The sequence below is a fragment of the Botrytis sinoallii genome (genome assembly GCF_014898435.1).
Source record: "Botrytis sinoallii strain Bc 23 chromosome Unknown BSIN_024, whole genome shotgun sequence".
Taxonomy (NCBI): domain Eukaryota; kingdom Fungi; phylum Ascomycota; class Leotiomycetes; order Helotiales; family Sclerotiniaceae; genus Botrytis; species Botrytis sinoallii.
Window position 1 is genome coordinate 26885 of NW_024066051.1, and position 15764 is coordinate 42648.

General features: G+C 42.0%; 4 protein-coding genes across 4 annotated transcripts; 1 reads left to right on the plus strand and 3 right to left on the minus strand.

Annotated features, from left to right (window-relative positions):
- Positions 1-1632: 1632 nt before the first annotated feature.
- Positions 1633-2935, plus strand: EAF02_010078 (uncharacterized protein; the record flags this gene model as incomplete). Its single annotated transcript, XM_038906126.1, is given in 4 exon segments — positions 1633-1822; positions 1834-2073; positions 2096-2215; positions 2283-2935. 4 exon segments carry the CDS (start codon positions 1633-1635, stop codon positions 2933-2935), a joined length of 1203 nt encoding a protein of 400 aa, XP_038753853.1.
- Positions 2936-4622: 1687 nt separating this feature from the next.
- Positions 4623-5969, minus strand: EAF02_010079 (uncharacterized protein; the record flags this gene model as incomplete). The annotated part of the gene is made up of 1 exon (XM_038906127.1): positions 4623-5969. One exon carries the CDS (start codon positions 5967-5969, stop codon positions 4623-4625), a length of 1347 nt encoding a protein of 448 aa, XP_038753854.1.
- A 644-nt stretch (positions 5970-6613) lies between these two features.
- EAF02_010080 (uncharacterized protein) lies at positions 6614-8688 on the minus strand (the record flags this gene model as incomplete). Its single annotated transcript, XM_038906128.1, has 6 exons — positions 6614-7158; positions 7206-7596; positions 7664-8293; positions 8349-8417; positions 8484-8564; positions 8662-8688. The coding sequence occupies 6 exons, from the start codon at positions 8686-8688 to the stop codon at positions 6614-6616; spliced, it is 1743 nt and encodes a 580-aa protein (XP_038753855.1).
- A 2802-nt stretch (positions 8689-11490) lies between these two features.
- On the minus strand, positions 11491-13237 carry EAF02_010081 (uncharacterized protein; the record flags this gene model as incomplete). The annotated part of the gene is made up of 9 exons (XM_038906129.1): positions 11491-11819; positions 11891-12114; positions 12237-12309; positions 12357-12478; positions 12527-12616; positions 12666-12932; positions 12982-12992; positions 13037-13100; positions 13150-13237. The coding sequence occupies 9 exons, from the start codon at positions 13235-13237 to the stop codon at positions 11664-11666; spliced, it is 1095 nt and encodes a 364-aa protein (XP_038753856.1). The 3' UTR covers positions 11491-11663.
- Between the last annotated feature and the right edge of the window lie 2527 nt (positions 13238-15764).

Sequence of the window (15764 nt, forward strand, 5' to 3'; positions counted from 1 at the left end):
TGCATTGCCTGCGCTTTGTCTTCCCTTGCACCTGTTCTTAGGGGCTACATCCGAATTCAATGGCTTTCTGGCTGCCCACCACCAGTGTATATCAATTCATTGGATGGTGGCTACCTTCATTTCAGGCTAACCTATTGCCAACATACACTCCGTGCTTTTCGGAGCCAACTCCCAGAGCCAAGCATTCTTTCTGATTCAAAATTTAAAGTTGAGGCAGTATGGTAAATTAAGTCCCAGGTGTACTTTCACAGTCCACATTATAGGCACCATTCTTGGCGCTTTCATCAATAACATCTTGATGAGTGCTATAATCACCAATCAACGTGAGATGCTACTCTCAACTCAAGATACTAATATCCGGTCTGGTTAACTCATACAGTCGCTCAATTCCAATGGGAGTCTTTCCCTTTCGTAATATTTTACTCCAAGTCTGTTACATTTGACGCACCCTCGACATGTATGTTTGGTGTTGGCCAGGCATAAGACTAGATTGTCCTCGCACTTCCATTCAGTCTACTTGTTTCCCTACCGTTCTACCTGCTGCATCAACAGAAAAGTGGCCCACCATCGGTTTTGACTATATCATTGCGCAAGTCATTTGCTGGTATCTCGGCTACATCGCCGCCGGAGTTTTTTATTATCGACTTCTTTTTTCAAATCTACATAAAAAACGCTACCCAAGATGGTTTCTGATGTATAAGTATCTACTCGCTGCAGCCATCAGTGGAGAAGCGGAGCTGTTAGTTTTCATCACAACATTTTATGTACAACGTGCCACTGGAAAAGCGATCCTATTTTCTCCATTTTGGCGGAACAATTACGAAAATAAAAACTTTGACTATTGTTCGACAAACTCGGCTTTGACCAAAGTGAGATAGATAGTAATTGTTGAATTTAGATGTAGTAGAAGAATTCCCGAATTTTGCATACCATGAAAAGTCATAGTTTCCTTACCACACAAAACTATTTTAGGAATATATGACTACACAATATGAATTGCATCAATTGACACCGGGAAAGGATGTTCTACGGGGAAGGAACATCGTGCGGCAAGGGTAATATCTGAGACAAGCTTTACTTATAAGCTTTTTTGACTGTTCTCGGACATTGTCTTCTTTGAAAAACATCCGAATAGTGATACGGACTCTATCGGCACTTATGACCCCTACAGCACAGCCCTATAAATGGGTGTTTACCCTGTGACGATCTAGATTTTTCCGCTAGAGGGCATCTATAAGCTTTAGGTCCTGTCGTATCAGTATTCGCTTCAGGCATTCCGCATCAGGCACGAAATATGCCCCCACACGAAGAAGTTTTGCATAGAAGATTCCAAAGTCTATTTCAATCTGAGGCTTTCTTGTTGAAAATCACCACAATAATGTGTGTTTGAGTAGGAATGTGTTTAAGCATAGCCATGCTTGCGGTGAAGTATGCGGCTATCGCAACCTCGTTTAAGGTTTTGCTGCATCTCTGGAAGTTATATCGGGGTTTCTAGTTTTAATCCTTGCATATAGGGCACGTTTGGGATTTTCTCGAGTCTTCATATATTCTGAGAGGAGAATGCCGATTTTAATTTATCACCTCATATGCTCTATCTTATTCCAACTAGCTGAAGTCACTAAATAAAAGAAAATGAAGGTTAATCAAGGCAGACCAATTCGCTGGCATGCACTCCTATCATTAATTTTGTCTACAATATCATTTACTCTGGGCGTCATCACAATATTCCCGGGTTCAAATGACGGAGTTTTAGAAGATTTGTTATTTCCTGAGGGCAAGTTGTTTCCTGTTATATTCATATACTCCCGTCTGATGTTGAATAGTTAAAAACAGCAAACCTCGGTCAGAGTTTGGTAGAATTTGCAGCAGTCAATTCTACTACAGCAAATACCACAAGCATAATCGATATATCTGCTCTGGACACCCGCGCTTTCTCATCAGATTTGATAGAAAAGAGAGATGCAGCATCCGATTTCGCCACAGCATTATTCGGTAATGTAATCAAGGAAGTCAAGAGCATTATGAAGAAGATTGAAGGCTGGCGACAACGATGGTCTCAAAGAAGCCGAAAAGGTGTTGGTCTCGAATATCACAGATACTGTTGGAGTTGCAGATTTCTACAGTCTACATGTAATGAAAATATGTCGAGGCACTATTACAACAGAGGACAAATGGGTCGTTGATGGCTGTTCGAATTATTCTCAAGCTTTGAAAGGTAAGTCAAAATTCATAAACTCAATCCTACCCGCGAAATGAACACACCGAGCTAATGTATTGGAAAGGCCTGACACAACTCACCTCATCTACTCCATCGACCTTCCGTGTCGTCAACACTACTCTTACCGTTCCGCTACTTGGTCTTGCTACCACCGCAATGCCATTCACTGCCGGAATGCTGAACATAGGCACCATTGCTATCCTCGTTTTTTATGGTCTAGCGTTGATCGGATCGGGTGCCACAATCGTTCTATCAGTAATCTATATGTTCAAACCTACGGCTTGCATCGTCTACTGCGCTCTCTTCTTTTCATTCCTCGCGTCTAATTTTACAATGACTGTTACGCTGAATCTAACAGCCGTTACCAGCATGGTAAGCCAGATGGTCTCTTTAGTAGGGCCTGCTCTAGGTGTCGAAGCTTCTGTTGGGGGTGCATTCCTAGGGAGCTCATGGATAGCCGCCATATTCGCACTGATATTTAATCAGTATTGGATGATGGTCTGGCTAGTAGAGATCAGAGCATATGGATTCAGAAAAAGGATAAGAACGGATGAGGAGATTGGAGATTGGAAGGGAATTATGACTGAGTTGAAGAGAGATTGGAAGAAGCCTGTACCGGATGGACTTCTTACTTCAGATTCTAATGAAAATCTCATGTTAATAGAGAGAGTAGATGAGGTCACTGGTCTAGCGACAAAAGAACAGTCATATCGTTAAGATGATCAAGACTGGATGGACGGTAAGGATTAAGATTGCAGGAAGAGACTGGAGGATCACCATAAACCAGATATATTCAACTATTGCGGGTCAATACAAATTCAAAAGGAGAATCGAGGAATTGGAACGGGTAAACATGGGTCAGTTTTGGATATGGTCTCAAGGATTGATATTTTAGAGTAAAAATAACATCAAGAATTCACACGGTTTCAATTGCGACGGATCAGAAGGAATTTGCAATCATTGGTTTATGAGACACTGAATGAGAGTCTTTACTATCGCTCTTCGCTACATATAAATCACTCCTTTTCAGAGGAATATCCCACTTCAATATCTTCTATATCCCAGACCACCCCCTTCCTCAACGATTCCCTTAGTGGTATGACTGCCCTTGGAGATCGACTGGGAGTCTATTTCAAACATCCCGGCTATCTCAATTGCGTAATCTTCAAACTTAATCGACTGTATCCTTGAGAGCCGACTCCACCTTAGGTTGGCCAGACCTAAGGCTTCTTGACTCTCTTGGAATCTCGTTGATTTTACCGACTGCTCCCCTGCTTACTCGAGTAATAAAATTGCCTCCCTCCCCCGCGCAAGTCTTTCTGTCTTTCCCGTCTCAACACCCCGCCAAAATTCTGGCCACGAACCTCGAAATCTTGCCGCCAAACAAGATTCCTGAGATAAGAGCACCATAAACAATTCCTCCACCAGCACTTTTGCATATTCTTCTCTCTTCATAACCATCGCCTTGACATTTGCTTCCTTCCTTCAACCGAATTTCAAACTGTCGGGTCAATCAAACCTCTCATTTCAAAACATACATTCGAATTCTATCTCAATCTCAATCCCGAAATCAACCCCCAAAATATAAAGATGTTTTATACACCAGAAACCACATCTCATAAATCGGAAAGTAATAATCCGTGTATGGCACTTCACTTGCCAGAATCAAATGGATGCGGAGTCAGAGACAAGTTCTCCGACGGAATCGTGGTATGTCGTGAGTCGTAATAGTAAACCATGAATGACAGAGTCGCCATACTCTGCCAACAGACAAAGATTCGTAAAAAGGATTCATATCCCGAAAGTTCCGAGAACCCCGGAGATCATAGTAGTGGTGCAATAAATAGAAGAGGTATCTGAGAGCCAGACCCATAACACCACAAGGTCGAACTCATGGATCGATTGACATAATCCAAAACTCCGGATTATCGTATATAGTATTTCGTCATTCCCTAAAATATAACTTTGTAGAAGATATGCCCAAACATATCTTCAAATCGTCGCTGATATGATGTCGACGAGTTCTCTGAAATCAAGGGGAGAATGATTTTTGATATGTATGCAGGAAAGACTGATTTGAAAAGCAAACAGCACTGCATGGTGATTTTGAATTTTTCCTGGCTCTAGTGATCAATCCTTTTAGGGGAAGTAAAAAGCAGGCTAAATGTTGTAAAGCAAACGTTTTTTTTTCGGGGGGGGGTTTGGCTTTGTGTTGGTTTCTTAGGGTTTGTATTGAGCAGATTTTTTGATGCGGCAATAATGGCGATGAATTTTTTCTATCTTTCTCGAGATGATATATAATCATCATGAAATAGGAGGATAATCAGCTGCATCTCCTATTCTTTGCAATCTGGCCACCCTCAGTCCCCCAAAAGAGAAGGAAAGGTGAAGTCTCAGTCAACCACTACCAATCGATGGGTCCGAATGGATGGGCATTACTTTCAACCTCGGTATCAAGTTCGACGACAGGGGGACTTTCTGGGACGTTGATAATCTCAACAACTTGTGGTATATTGAGATTGGTGGGATGAGAACATTCATCGTCACCCGAATCATCACTGCTGTCGTCCTCCATCACAGCCTCAGCTTTTGGGACAGTGTGATTCTCGTATTTTTTCACCACCTTCATATACTTGGCAATGCGTTTCTTCGAGACGTTCAAGTTGCGAAGGAGAAGCTCGCGGTCGAATGTTGCATAAACTTCGACTTCATTCTCCTGCTCCCATTTTTGAAGGTCAAACAATTCCCATGATGTCTTGGCCTTCAGAAATTGCAATTCTGTTGGTTTCATTGTGATTTCGACATTCGCCAGGTCTGCCGGGACCCTGTGCTTTTGGTAAAGCTCTGCATCTTCATCTTCATCTAAGTTTTCGAGATCAACATCTTCATCGGACTCTTCTGGTGTGGTGTCATCTATGGTAATGATTTCGCATTCATCACTTTCTGACATCTCTGAATCCTCAACGTCGGAGTGGCTAGATTCATCACAGTCATCGGAGCCTTCAGAATCGTCAGGAAAATCTTCAAGTGGAGGCAAACCGACGCAGCCTTCTAGGCTAACATATGGGCCAGTGCTTACCTCGGGTGATTCGGACCGAGGGGTTTCCTCTTCTGGTATATCGCTGGATTCTTTGGTAGAATCTGAGTCGTCATCTTCAGAGGTCGAAGATTGCTCTACTGGCATTTCCATGGCGTTTGAGAAAGTGAAAGAAGCGTCTAGCAGGGAAAATGGATCCTCGTCTGTTAATCTAGACTCCTGACCTGAAGCATCCTTAAACTCAAATATTGCATCATTGAAATCTCCCTCAAAGTCGGCGGAACTCTTTAGAGAAACCATTGAGCTCACAACAGGGGCTGATGAGATTTCCTCCGAGTGATCCTGCTGATGTCTCTCATCAAAGGAAAAATCATCTTCTGCTTCAAAATTATCGAAAGCAGAGCGAGGAATGACCGGTGTTGAAGATTTTTCTTCAGCAGCTGCATCCTCAGCCATTTGAGCTTCAAGACAACGTTCCATTTCGGCCTCCAATTCATCAAAGACAGATTCGGGAACGGCTGGTTCACGAGAGACAGGTTTGCGGGTGATCGGTATATTGAAGACAGAGTTCTCGATATACGGGTGAGCAAGCTCATAGGCGACATTAAGGTGGTGTGGTGGGGTAATTTCACTCTCGTCTTCATCAGCGTCTGACATATTAGTCTTATAACCCCGATCCCTGGGCATAGAAGGGCTCCTCTTGTAAGACACCATTATATCCCTTGTACAAGACAGTTGGCTTAGAGATCTTCAGAGAAACTTCACATTGCTCTTCATCAGATTCATCTCCGGAAGAATATTCATCGCTATCTTCGTCTGATGAATCTTGATCGGATGATTCACCATTTCAGCTCGAAGGGACAATCAAATCTTCGAGAGCTGATCGCAATTGCTCAGCATGGAAGGAATTTTGGAGTTCGATTTGTATTTCGCGCTCAAGCTCAAGTCCATGGCGTCTATAGCCTCCGCTGTGTCAAAGGGCTCTGTGTTCGGAGTAAGTAATAGTCTTGAAAGTTTCTTTGGCATTTTCAAATTTAAAAAAGTCATTCAAAACAGATCCTTTATCCGAATTTGCAGCTGGAAGTCCAGGAATCCGAGAAATTGTGGCATTGGTCGTTGGGCTTGGCTTGAAGGTCTAGGCTTGGGATCGAGGCTAACCAACATCTTTGTTGATTTTTGTCTCTGGCACCACCTTAGCCTCAATGTTCAAATCTGCTGGAAGAGAACGATTAATATCAGCCACGAGCTTTGGCTGTTCTGGGATCTCCACTTTCTTTGGCTCAGATTTGTCTGTCATGATGTCTTTTGTGTTTTCCACTTTGTCAACAACTGGAGATATAAGAGCGGGCACCACTCCGTCAGTTTCCATTTCCCTTCTTGATCACCTTTCTTGGGGAGGAAGTTGATTGTGTAATACTAGATGACGTAGATCTACCAGCCTCTTTTTTTGGTATCTCGGTGCTCAATGGTTTTGACGAAACAGATGGCTTGTTGAGTTCAAAATGAGGAGCTGGAACGGCGCGACGACGATTAGATTGTACCTCTCCACTTGATGAAGAGGTGGGCATTGGTATTGAAGAAGGAATTTTTCTGGCAACTTCATCCTTGGAAGCAGGAGTAACGCCACGGCGACTAGATTGAGCCTTATCAGAAGTGCTGGTAGAGGCTGGTAATGTTTTCTGAATCGAAGCAGATGGCTTTGCGACTTCGGAATTAAGAGCAGGAGCAACTTTACGGCGACTAGGCTGTGCCGCTTTGGTTGATGCCATGGTAGACATGGATCCTGACGAAGCAGATGATTTCGTAACTTCGACTTTGGAAGCAGAAGTTGGGCCACGACGACTAGATTTAGTCTTGACAGGGGCTTTATCAAAGGCTGATCGTGGTGGGATGCTATCAAATGCTGATCGTGGGGTCTGATTGGTTGAGCTGCAACGCTTGGTGCTTCACCCAAGAGCTCCTCCATGGAGACGTTATCAGAGGCTGATTGTGGGCTCTTAATTGGTTCATCTGCTACATTTGGTGCTTCGCCAAAAAGCTCCTCCATGGAAACGTTGGGAAGATATCGGAGTTTTAATGGCTCTTCAGTCGATGGAGCGGCTGACTCGCTCCGCGATGCGACAACTTTTGGTTTAACTTGCGTGGAAATAGATTTCAAGACTTTTTCCGTAGATTTCTCACCATTTTCGTTTGCTGCTTTAGAAACAGATTTAGGTTGCATGAAACCCTCCTTTGGTGCTGTTGGCTTCTTAGTAGATCTGGAACCACCAAAACCGAACAGATTCTTGGTGGGGTTGTTTCGAACCTTTGTCTCCTTGATAGGGGCGCGCTTTGCAGGAGCCTATTCGATTGGTCAGTAAGTTTCGCTTATGATTTTATAATATGAACCAGCTTGTGAGTAGACTTACAGCAGCAGGATTTTTAATTTCTTCAGTGATCTTCTGTTTCTTTACAGAACCACTTGTTTCTACCTCCTCAGTATGCTTGCGCTTGGTGGAAACATTTTCAAAGTTCATGCCTGCCTTTGTGGTCTTCGGCTTCTTGGCAGGCTTAGCGAATTTTTCTTCAGACTTAGTAGAGTCTGTGTCGAAATACTTGCGCTTGAACGAAGATTGCTCCTTCTCTTTAGGTTTCTTGAGGTCCTGGGACTTTTGAACTCTGGGAGGGAGCTTTGGGATATCGGGCTTGACCTTTGTGGTGTTCTTAGCCTCATTCTTGATTTCATTGCGGCCAAAGGTCTTTTGGTCTTTGTTGTTTGATGGCGCATGACCAGAAGCTGGGACTGAAGCAATGGTCTTGTTGTGTTTGTTATTGACTGGGGCAAACTTCCGATTTTGATTACCGTTGTTCATGCGACCTTTGTAAACTATATCCTCTTCGTCGCTATCGATCTCTCCGTCTTCCTTCTCTGCCATCTTGCGCTTGATTTTGGCGGCGGCAGCAGCTTCCTCGGCGGTTTTCTTCTCAGCAACCTCGTTCATTGATTTTCCTGGACGCTTCTTCATACGGGGAAGAGATGAGATGGAATTGGAAGTGCTCTGTATACTATGATCAGTACAAATCAACTAATAAAGATTAAATACGATGACACACCGGTTTAGGAGCTTGATTTACAGAAGTTGCGGCGGTGGGTGAGCTAGCCTTTGTAAGAGGGTTTGCAGCCTGTGAATCACATTAGTATCTACAAATGATGTTATTTTATATCGCAAAGAAATGGAAGTTACTTACATCGCGGGCCTTCTTCTCAGCAGCTTCAGCACGTGCTGCCTTAAGCTTTTCAATGCCAGAACTGATCTTCTGTTGTTTAGTCTATCCAGTTAGCAATTGAACTATTTCTTGATTTATGTTGACTTAAAACACAAGGAGAAAATGAGAGATAGAGATTGACGAGAGTCATAGCACATACCATGTTGTTGCTTTGTTGAGGAGGCATCGTGAATGGAGTTTATTACTTGGTTGAAGTAATGGTAAACGTTATGTGAATGGATTTAATATTACTCAGAAAGTAACAGGTAGCGAAGTTGTTGTTTTGTTGTAAATGTAAGATAACGGAAGCGCTATCCAAAAGGTATTCTTGAAAGAAGTCTTGGGTTTTGAAAATTTCTTACAGAATAGGAAGAAGAAGATGTTGAGATCTTTCGGAGGATGGATTTTTGGAAGCTTATATGTAAAAACTATATGTCATTCACGGCGACAAAACATTGCTACGGTTCGAGCTGGCTGTATTGAATGTCGCATGTTCACTACCAAAAACCGTATTCAACCACAAATCACGGCGCGTCTTGATGCCGTAAAGATAGCGATTACTGTTGCACATGAACTCAAATTACCAATCAGTCGGATGTTTTTGTTCGCACGGTCATTACAATACTGTACCAAAGAAATATTTGATTGTATTTGGCTCAATAGCCGTACCCATTTTGTTAAGACCAATATTAATGACCTGCCTCAACCGAGCGAAACCATTGTATGGCTGGATTGAAAAGATGATATGTACACTTCCAAATCGATCACCCACACTGTAGGTCCCCATCAGTACGGCCCTTAAAAGGCTGCGATTGATGTTCGGAACGTTCACTGTTACTCTAAGCATACTGCCAGCTATCCAACTGGGTTCACTCCTCAGAGTCAGTGGTTCCTTAACCAGGGGTAGGAATGGCGTGCGTTCATACATCTCACTAGTATGCCGCTTGTCAGGCTTTGATATACATAGAATCCACAAAGGAGATGTATATATGTTGATACCAATGACTCTTCTGTTACCTTGTTTTTAAGGGCAGATAGCTGCTGTACAGTCTTGATATGAATGCTCTTTCCACTTCACTATTTCAGGCTTTGCAGGGATGCCTAATTATTTGGAATAATTATGAGACTAGTATCTACTTGTATCTGGCTGCTCCATATTTATGTGTTGCATAAAAACTGAAGATGGAGAGATCATGTGCCATCTTCAAATTCTTGATTCAAGACAGCGACTACGTCTTAAGCTCATACAACTTCTGATTGAGATCACAAGCATTCTTCTGATGTTGGAATCACTTCGTGATATTGTCTTGCTTCTCCAATATAAATTCCAACGATATTACCACTATCTAAGATCACTATACAGTCCTACTCCATACAAAAGTAGATATTGAATTAGCCATTAAATTTATTAATATTATTAAAATCGCTACAAGAGCATGGCACCTGGCCAAGGCTCTCATACAAGACAAGATAGAGGAAGGAATAATAATAGAAGAGGAGAGAGGAGAAGAGAATGAAGAAAAAGTAATTAGGAAAATAAAAGAGGGCTTTGATTTCCTTACAATTTCTTGATTTTCATAATTTTTTTATTATATGCAATGCATATAATGAGCGGGCACTATTCCCCAGCATTTGTTTTCACTTCCCTAAATCGTATATATCCATTTTTGTAGAATAAAAAGTTATCCGCTAGAGCCTTTAGAGGCCTAGCCGTCCTATATAGTCTTAGACTGAAGGTGGACGTAAATGAAATCCAACCAATCCAACGATATTCTAGCTGACAGTGTATTATGTAATGTTCTTGTCCCTTTCTATTCAAAAATGATTTGCTTCACTTTGCGCCTCACTAAATCTAACTCAACTCAATCGAAGACCTGAGTAGCTAAATTGAGTAGACACTTGCTCAACAGTCATAGAAATGACTGAAGTTGATTTAGAAAAGCTGACTGCACCTGAATTGCATAATTTATCTTATGCTTCATTTTGCAAAAAAAAAAAAAAAAAAAACCTTCTGGGCTTCAAGGGATCCTATTTAAAATATGACAAGTGAATGAGAGAACAATTTCTGCGATCTTCGAGCTTTCATCAAGATAGTCACCTGTTGACAGACCACTGGGTCCACAAACAGGGCGACTTCCGGGTTTGAACATATGTGATGAAATCCAGTAATAAGCGGTTCGCTTTTTTGTACTTATTGCGACATAAATGAACCAGAAACAAGGATGAAAATGGCATGCACAGAGGTTCGTTGTAGATGTTCATAGTTGAATAAGAGACATCAATACCTAGGTAGGCCAGCGACATTTAATTTTAACGGATGATAATCAACCATTGATGATTGAAGATTAAGCTTCTGTCTGACTGCCCAAGATCGATAAGCTCTATGATTTGAAGCATGACACCAGAAATCCTTGCTACTTACGCTTTCCTGAGGACTCACCTGAATAGGAACACCATAAGAGCCATGCAACATCTGAGGTATATCGGAAGGTTATTTCAATCCCGCAAGATATTCTCGCGTCCTCCAAAAATCTCATGAATTTCACGTTGACAGTCAAAGTGACTTCTAATCTCGATAATTTGATGTAGTAGTAATGATGTAGTAGTTGAGCAAATTATTCTCCTGCTGCACTTTCAAAATGAGTTAGATCATGTTGGGAAGATAATATATTGATTTGAATTCAGAGTCTGTGAGAGAAGGTGGTGGTTTTTAAGTGTGAGGTTTTGCCGAGATTATACCACAATCTACAATGTTTTATTCGCACTAGTCTCATCTTGGCCTTCTGATAATCCAATGGTAATTGTGCCTCGTTTTTTCGAGCTTTGAATTGACAGCGAAATCAAAGCAAGTAAAATGTTTCAAAATTTCTGTCCTTTACTCATTGCGGGGTTACAGGCTTCCTCATCGGGCCGGATATCACACGATGTGGGACAGCTAGATTTCAGAACAATCAAAAGAGTCTAGGAAGTAATTTAAATGAGCGCACCACCGGTGGTGCATGGTAATGTAAAATTTCGAACTGAGGAATTGAAGATAACAAATAACAACAACAATAGCACTATAAACATACTCGTTGGCAACAGGCCTGCCTTCAAACTCAACTATATACATTGAATAGTTTTGGGGTACCAATACCCTCCATCCCGTTGGTAGAAATATTTCTACAATGCTGCCAAGATCGCGTTGTATGCGGGCTTTGGAGAATAGTTGGCATCGAACAACAATGGGCTGGAGCTTGAACGCCATGAGTCGGTATCACGGAGACCCCAGACTGTAATACCAACACACTTGCTGACACTCAAGCATGCATTGACGACCTATTCAGTAATTAGAGCCGGTTCTTACTTCATCTCGAAGGGAATTCCTCAGGAATTTAAACTCACATGACATAATCAGTAGAAGCTGCACCAGCGATATCCAATTCTGTAATCGCAACTTCACTGACACCAGAAGCGGCAAGTGCAGTCAAAGCGCCTTTTGCAGCAGCTCCTTGGCCGGCTGAGAGATGGGTTTGCGAACCGATTCCATCAATGGGAATTCCTTGAGCGATCCAAGTTTTGACGTGTGCGACCATACCCTTTGTGAGTTTGGCATAAGATTCTGAATCAAGGGCTTCATGAAATGTTAGCTTTGGATGTAGAAATTTGAAGGATAGAATTACTTGTAATCATTGATGTAGAGCTTTGCGTTTGGATCAGCTGCCCGAGCGGCTTTGAATGCGATGGACACAAAGCTTTCGCCAAGGACTCTGTAAGACACGCTGTCTCTCATCGAACCATCTTCATTGAAGATTTCATTGACGACATCCTTATAATGGTTAGTTATATGAGCAAAATCAAGATATAATGACATACCCATGCGTAAATCTTTCCCTTCCAGCGAGTCGCCTCTTGGGTGACATGATTTTGAAGGACTTTAGTGAGCGTGTCCTTGTTTGAAATAGAGCTAACCCAGCTAGGGAGTTGAGAATGCCAGCCTATTGATGTCAGTTCTCATTCTCAAAGACAAATTTGGTATGACAAACAGAGTGTGTGGCCGCGAACAAGTTTCTTGTTCTCGGTAGCGAAGTTTACCAAGTAGTCGCCACCAGCGAAGTTAAACTTGTTTTGTGTTCCTATCCACAGTCAGCTATATACTCTTCAAGACCATACGAATATATATACCCTCAATAGCGTCCCACTTCATGCTATTTTCTGGTGTCACTTGTCCAAAGTTTGCTTTGATGACAGCCGCATTCTTTCCAGATGAAAGAAGGTTTTGATCTGTGGCAAGACCAAAGTATTTCTTTCCATGAGCAACAAATTTGTCGTTGATGCTACTGCTACTTCCGCCGCTGGTTGGACTTGTGATCTCGGTTCTCAAGGTCGTCGGGGTGACGATTGTCGCTGTAGCTGAGGGAACAACATTTCCGGGGATGCACTGAGAGTAATCTAATAAAATGAGTAAAGGTTGTAAATGTTGCTAAAAGGCTTAACATACAATCGCTATAACTATGTTAGCTTCATCCAAAAGTTTTCAATGGGGTTTAACTCACTTTGAACGTGTGCAAGTATATCCTGATACACAGGTTGTAGCACCAGTCCAGCCGTTACCGCCACCTGAAAGGGTCAATCATGATGTGCTTTTTGTTGTGTTGAGTCAACTTACATTGATCCCAACCTTGGCTCTGGGCCAAAGCGAGATTGATATGACCGAGCATGGCAGCCAAAGCTGCAACATTCAAAGCTGAAAACATATTGTTGTTGGAGTAAAAAGATAGACTAAGTGAAGAAGAAGAAGTGAAATTGTTTGAATGTGTGATAAGAAAGAATAATGAGGGTGAGAACTTGATCATATATACTCCTATTTTTCACTATATCATCTTCTGTTTGTCAGCCAAGATGGATTAAAGGAGCAATTAAACACAAACATTGGACAATCCATACCTTCGAAATCATCAGCACTAAGCAAAGCTACTTCTTCCGTAATTCCGGGGCTTATAGGCTAATATCAAGCATTGTAGTGTCTGCCCTATGAATTCAAGACATAAAACTACTCGTGATCTTAAGATTAATGTTCTTTCCTACGTTTCAAGGGGCGGCCCGGCTGTTAAGCACCCCGCAAATGCCAAGATTAGTTAAGGATACACTAAGCAAAAAGCCTAAATTGAGAGATGGGGTACATCCAAGGGGCATGGGAACAGCGCTTTATTACGCCTGGATCAGTTTATATAGATTCATTTCGGTACTCTTGGCTCAGCTATAACGAAGCTGAGTTTATTCCTCGTTTTCCTGTCTCCACACCTATATTGTTGGTCACTATGGAGTTGTTTTCATGTAAGGACGAATTGAAATGAAGCTTTTTACTTGCATTCACAAGAAAAGTGGCAATACTGTTTCAAAACTCCTAACATGGCAACCACTTGTCAAATATGGCTCTTTCGTCGACAGGGGATTCTTGAAGTGGACCGATTAGTACGCGATAGATCGTGTCGACCTTGGCAATGTTCTCAATCGGCCCAATCTTTTTCAGATGACCAATTCCGTACGAATTGTGCATTGCTTCGTCTGAATAATTGAGAAGTGCCGGCATTGACCAAACTACCATTGAGTTGCAATTTCGCTCCAGTTTCAGGGTAGCTTTATTGAACTTGCAACGGCAGAGAATAACAGATCTCGCAATGGAAGCATAAGTCAGAAAAAGAGAAAGCATAAGTATAAGTATAATTTCCTTTTGACTTGAATTTTGTTATATGTACTGCCAGGTGTAATGAAAAAAGATTGATAAGAAGGGTTTTCAATTACAGTGGTTACTCGAATGAAGAAAGCCGAAACGCCGCTGATGTTGACAGGACTTGCGGGCCGAGATTCTGGCGATGAAATCCGCGCCCAAAAGCTTCTAAATTGCTTCTGACAACGTTGATCATGGTCATTTGTGACTTGAGGAGCCTGCACGCATGAAGGATTAAAACAACAATGCCTGTAGACGATAGCTGATCGGCAAACTTTTGCAGGTGTCAAGTGTTAAAAGGTTAATCTAGCACAGAACAAGAATAAGCTTCTTCGTCTCAGCCTATCACATCACGCTAGAGTCATTAATGCGTACGTGCCGATGCTAGAGTAGCACCGTACTGCAAGAAAACTCATGAAGTGGATGCCACCGGCGATTTCATGGACTCTACGTTGTCGCGATCCTTTTCCAACATGCAATAAGATGCAATAAAAAATGCAACGAGAAGTACAATGAGACTTCTTCACGCCAGAGAAATAGTTTAAAGCATGTATCTGCTCATGGGACTATGTGATCAGGATTTAGATACCTGTGTGGCAAATTCTCTCTCCTTGATTAAGAATACGAATTATTGGAAACGACTTCATAAACTTGACATCTCCCACTAGCACGCATCCAGATGACGATTATGAGATGAACAAAACGATCAAAATGTATGCGAGCATAGCAGGTAATGGAACCCCCGTCGTTGGAATAAGGTGAAACCAAAATAGTTGTTGTCAATTTAAACATCAACAATTAAGGTTAGCGGGGCGTGTGTAGCGATTTGGCGGATTGTCAAGGTAGGCACGTCAAGGACTATATGAGGTACCTACCTAGTTACTTGCGTCAAAAGGAATTGATTTCGTATAAACTCACATGATTGCTTTTGGTATATTAATTATCAGGGATTGAAACGCTCTTAGAGTAATTCTTCCTGGGTGAAGCCTGTAGCACATGTTCGAAAATCGAGCTTATAATAACCTTATTAATAAGATTTGAGAGGATCGTATCAATCACAACCTCATTTTGTATTATCAAACGAAGCTACTATGTCTTTAGAGGGGCAGCCAATCTAATCCGGGCGTTCAAGCCATTTGATGTTTCATTGCATTAACTGAATGGAGTATATACTCAAAATTCATTATCCCCAACACGAATCACCACAACCAGGCACTTTGGCGGAGTGGTTAACGCGATGCCCTGCTACTGTTTAAACCAGAGTCAGGCATTTCCTTCGGGAGCGAGTGTTCGAATCAATCAGGTGTCGTTTTGCTTTTACATTCTTCCATCCTGCTGCTGCATTTTTTCTATTCTCCTCAAATCTCAACAATTTTTTTTACCTTGTGTAACCTGTGTCGCTGTTTTTTGTGATCCCTGTTCGTTGTGGATCCGCGGGCCTGAATTGTATGTGGGGAGGCCCCTTTTTAAGATTCGCTTGTTTATACAAAATGCTTTAAGACAATCTTTGTTCCTAGTCATAGCAGTTGTAGGAACTACATCTAACTGAACGA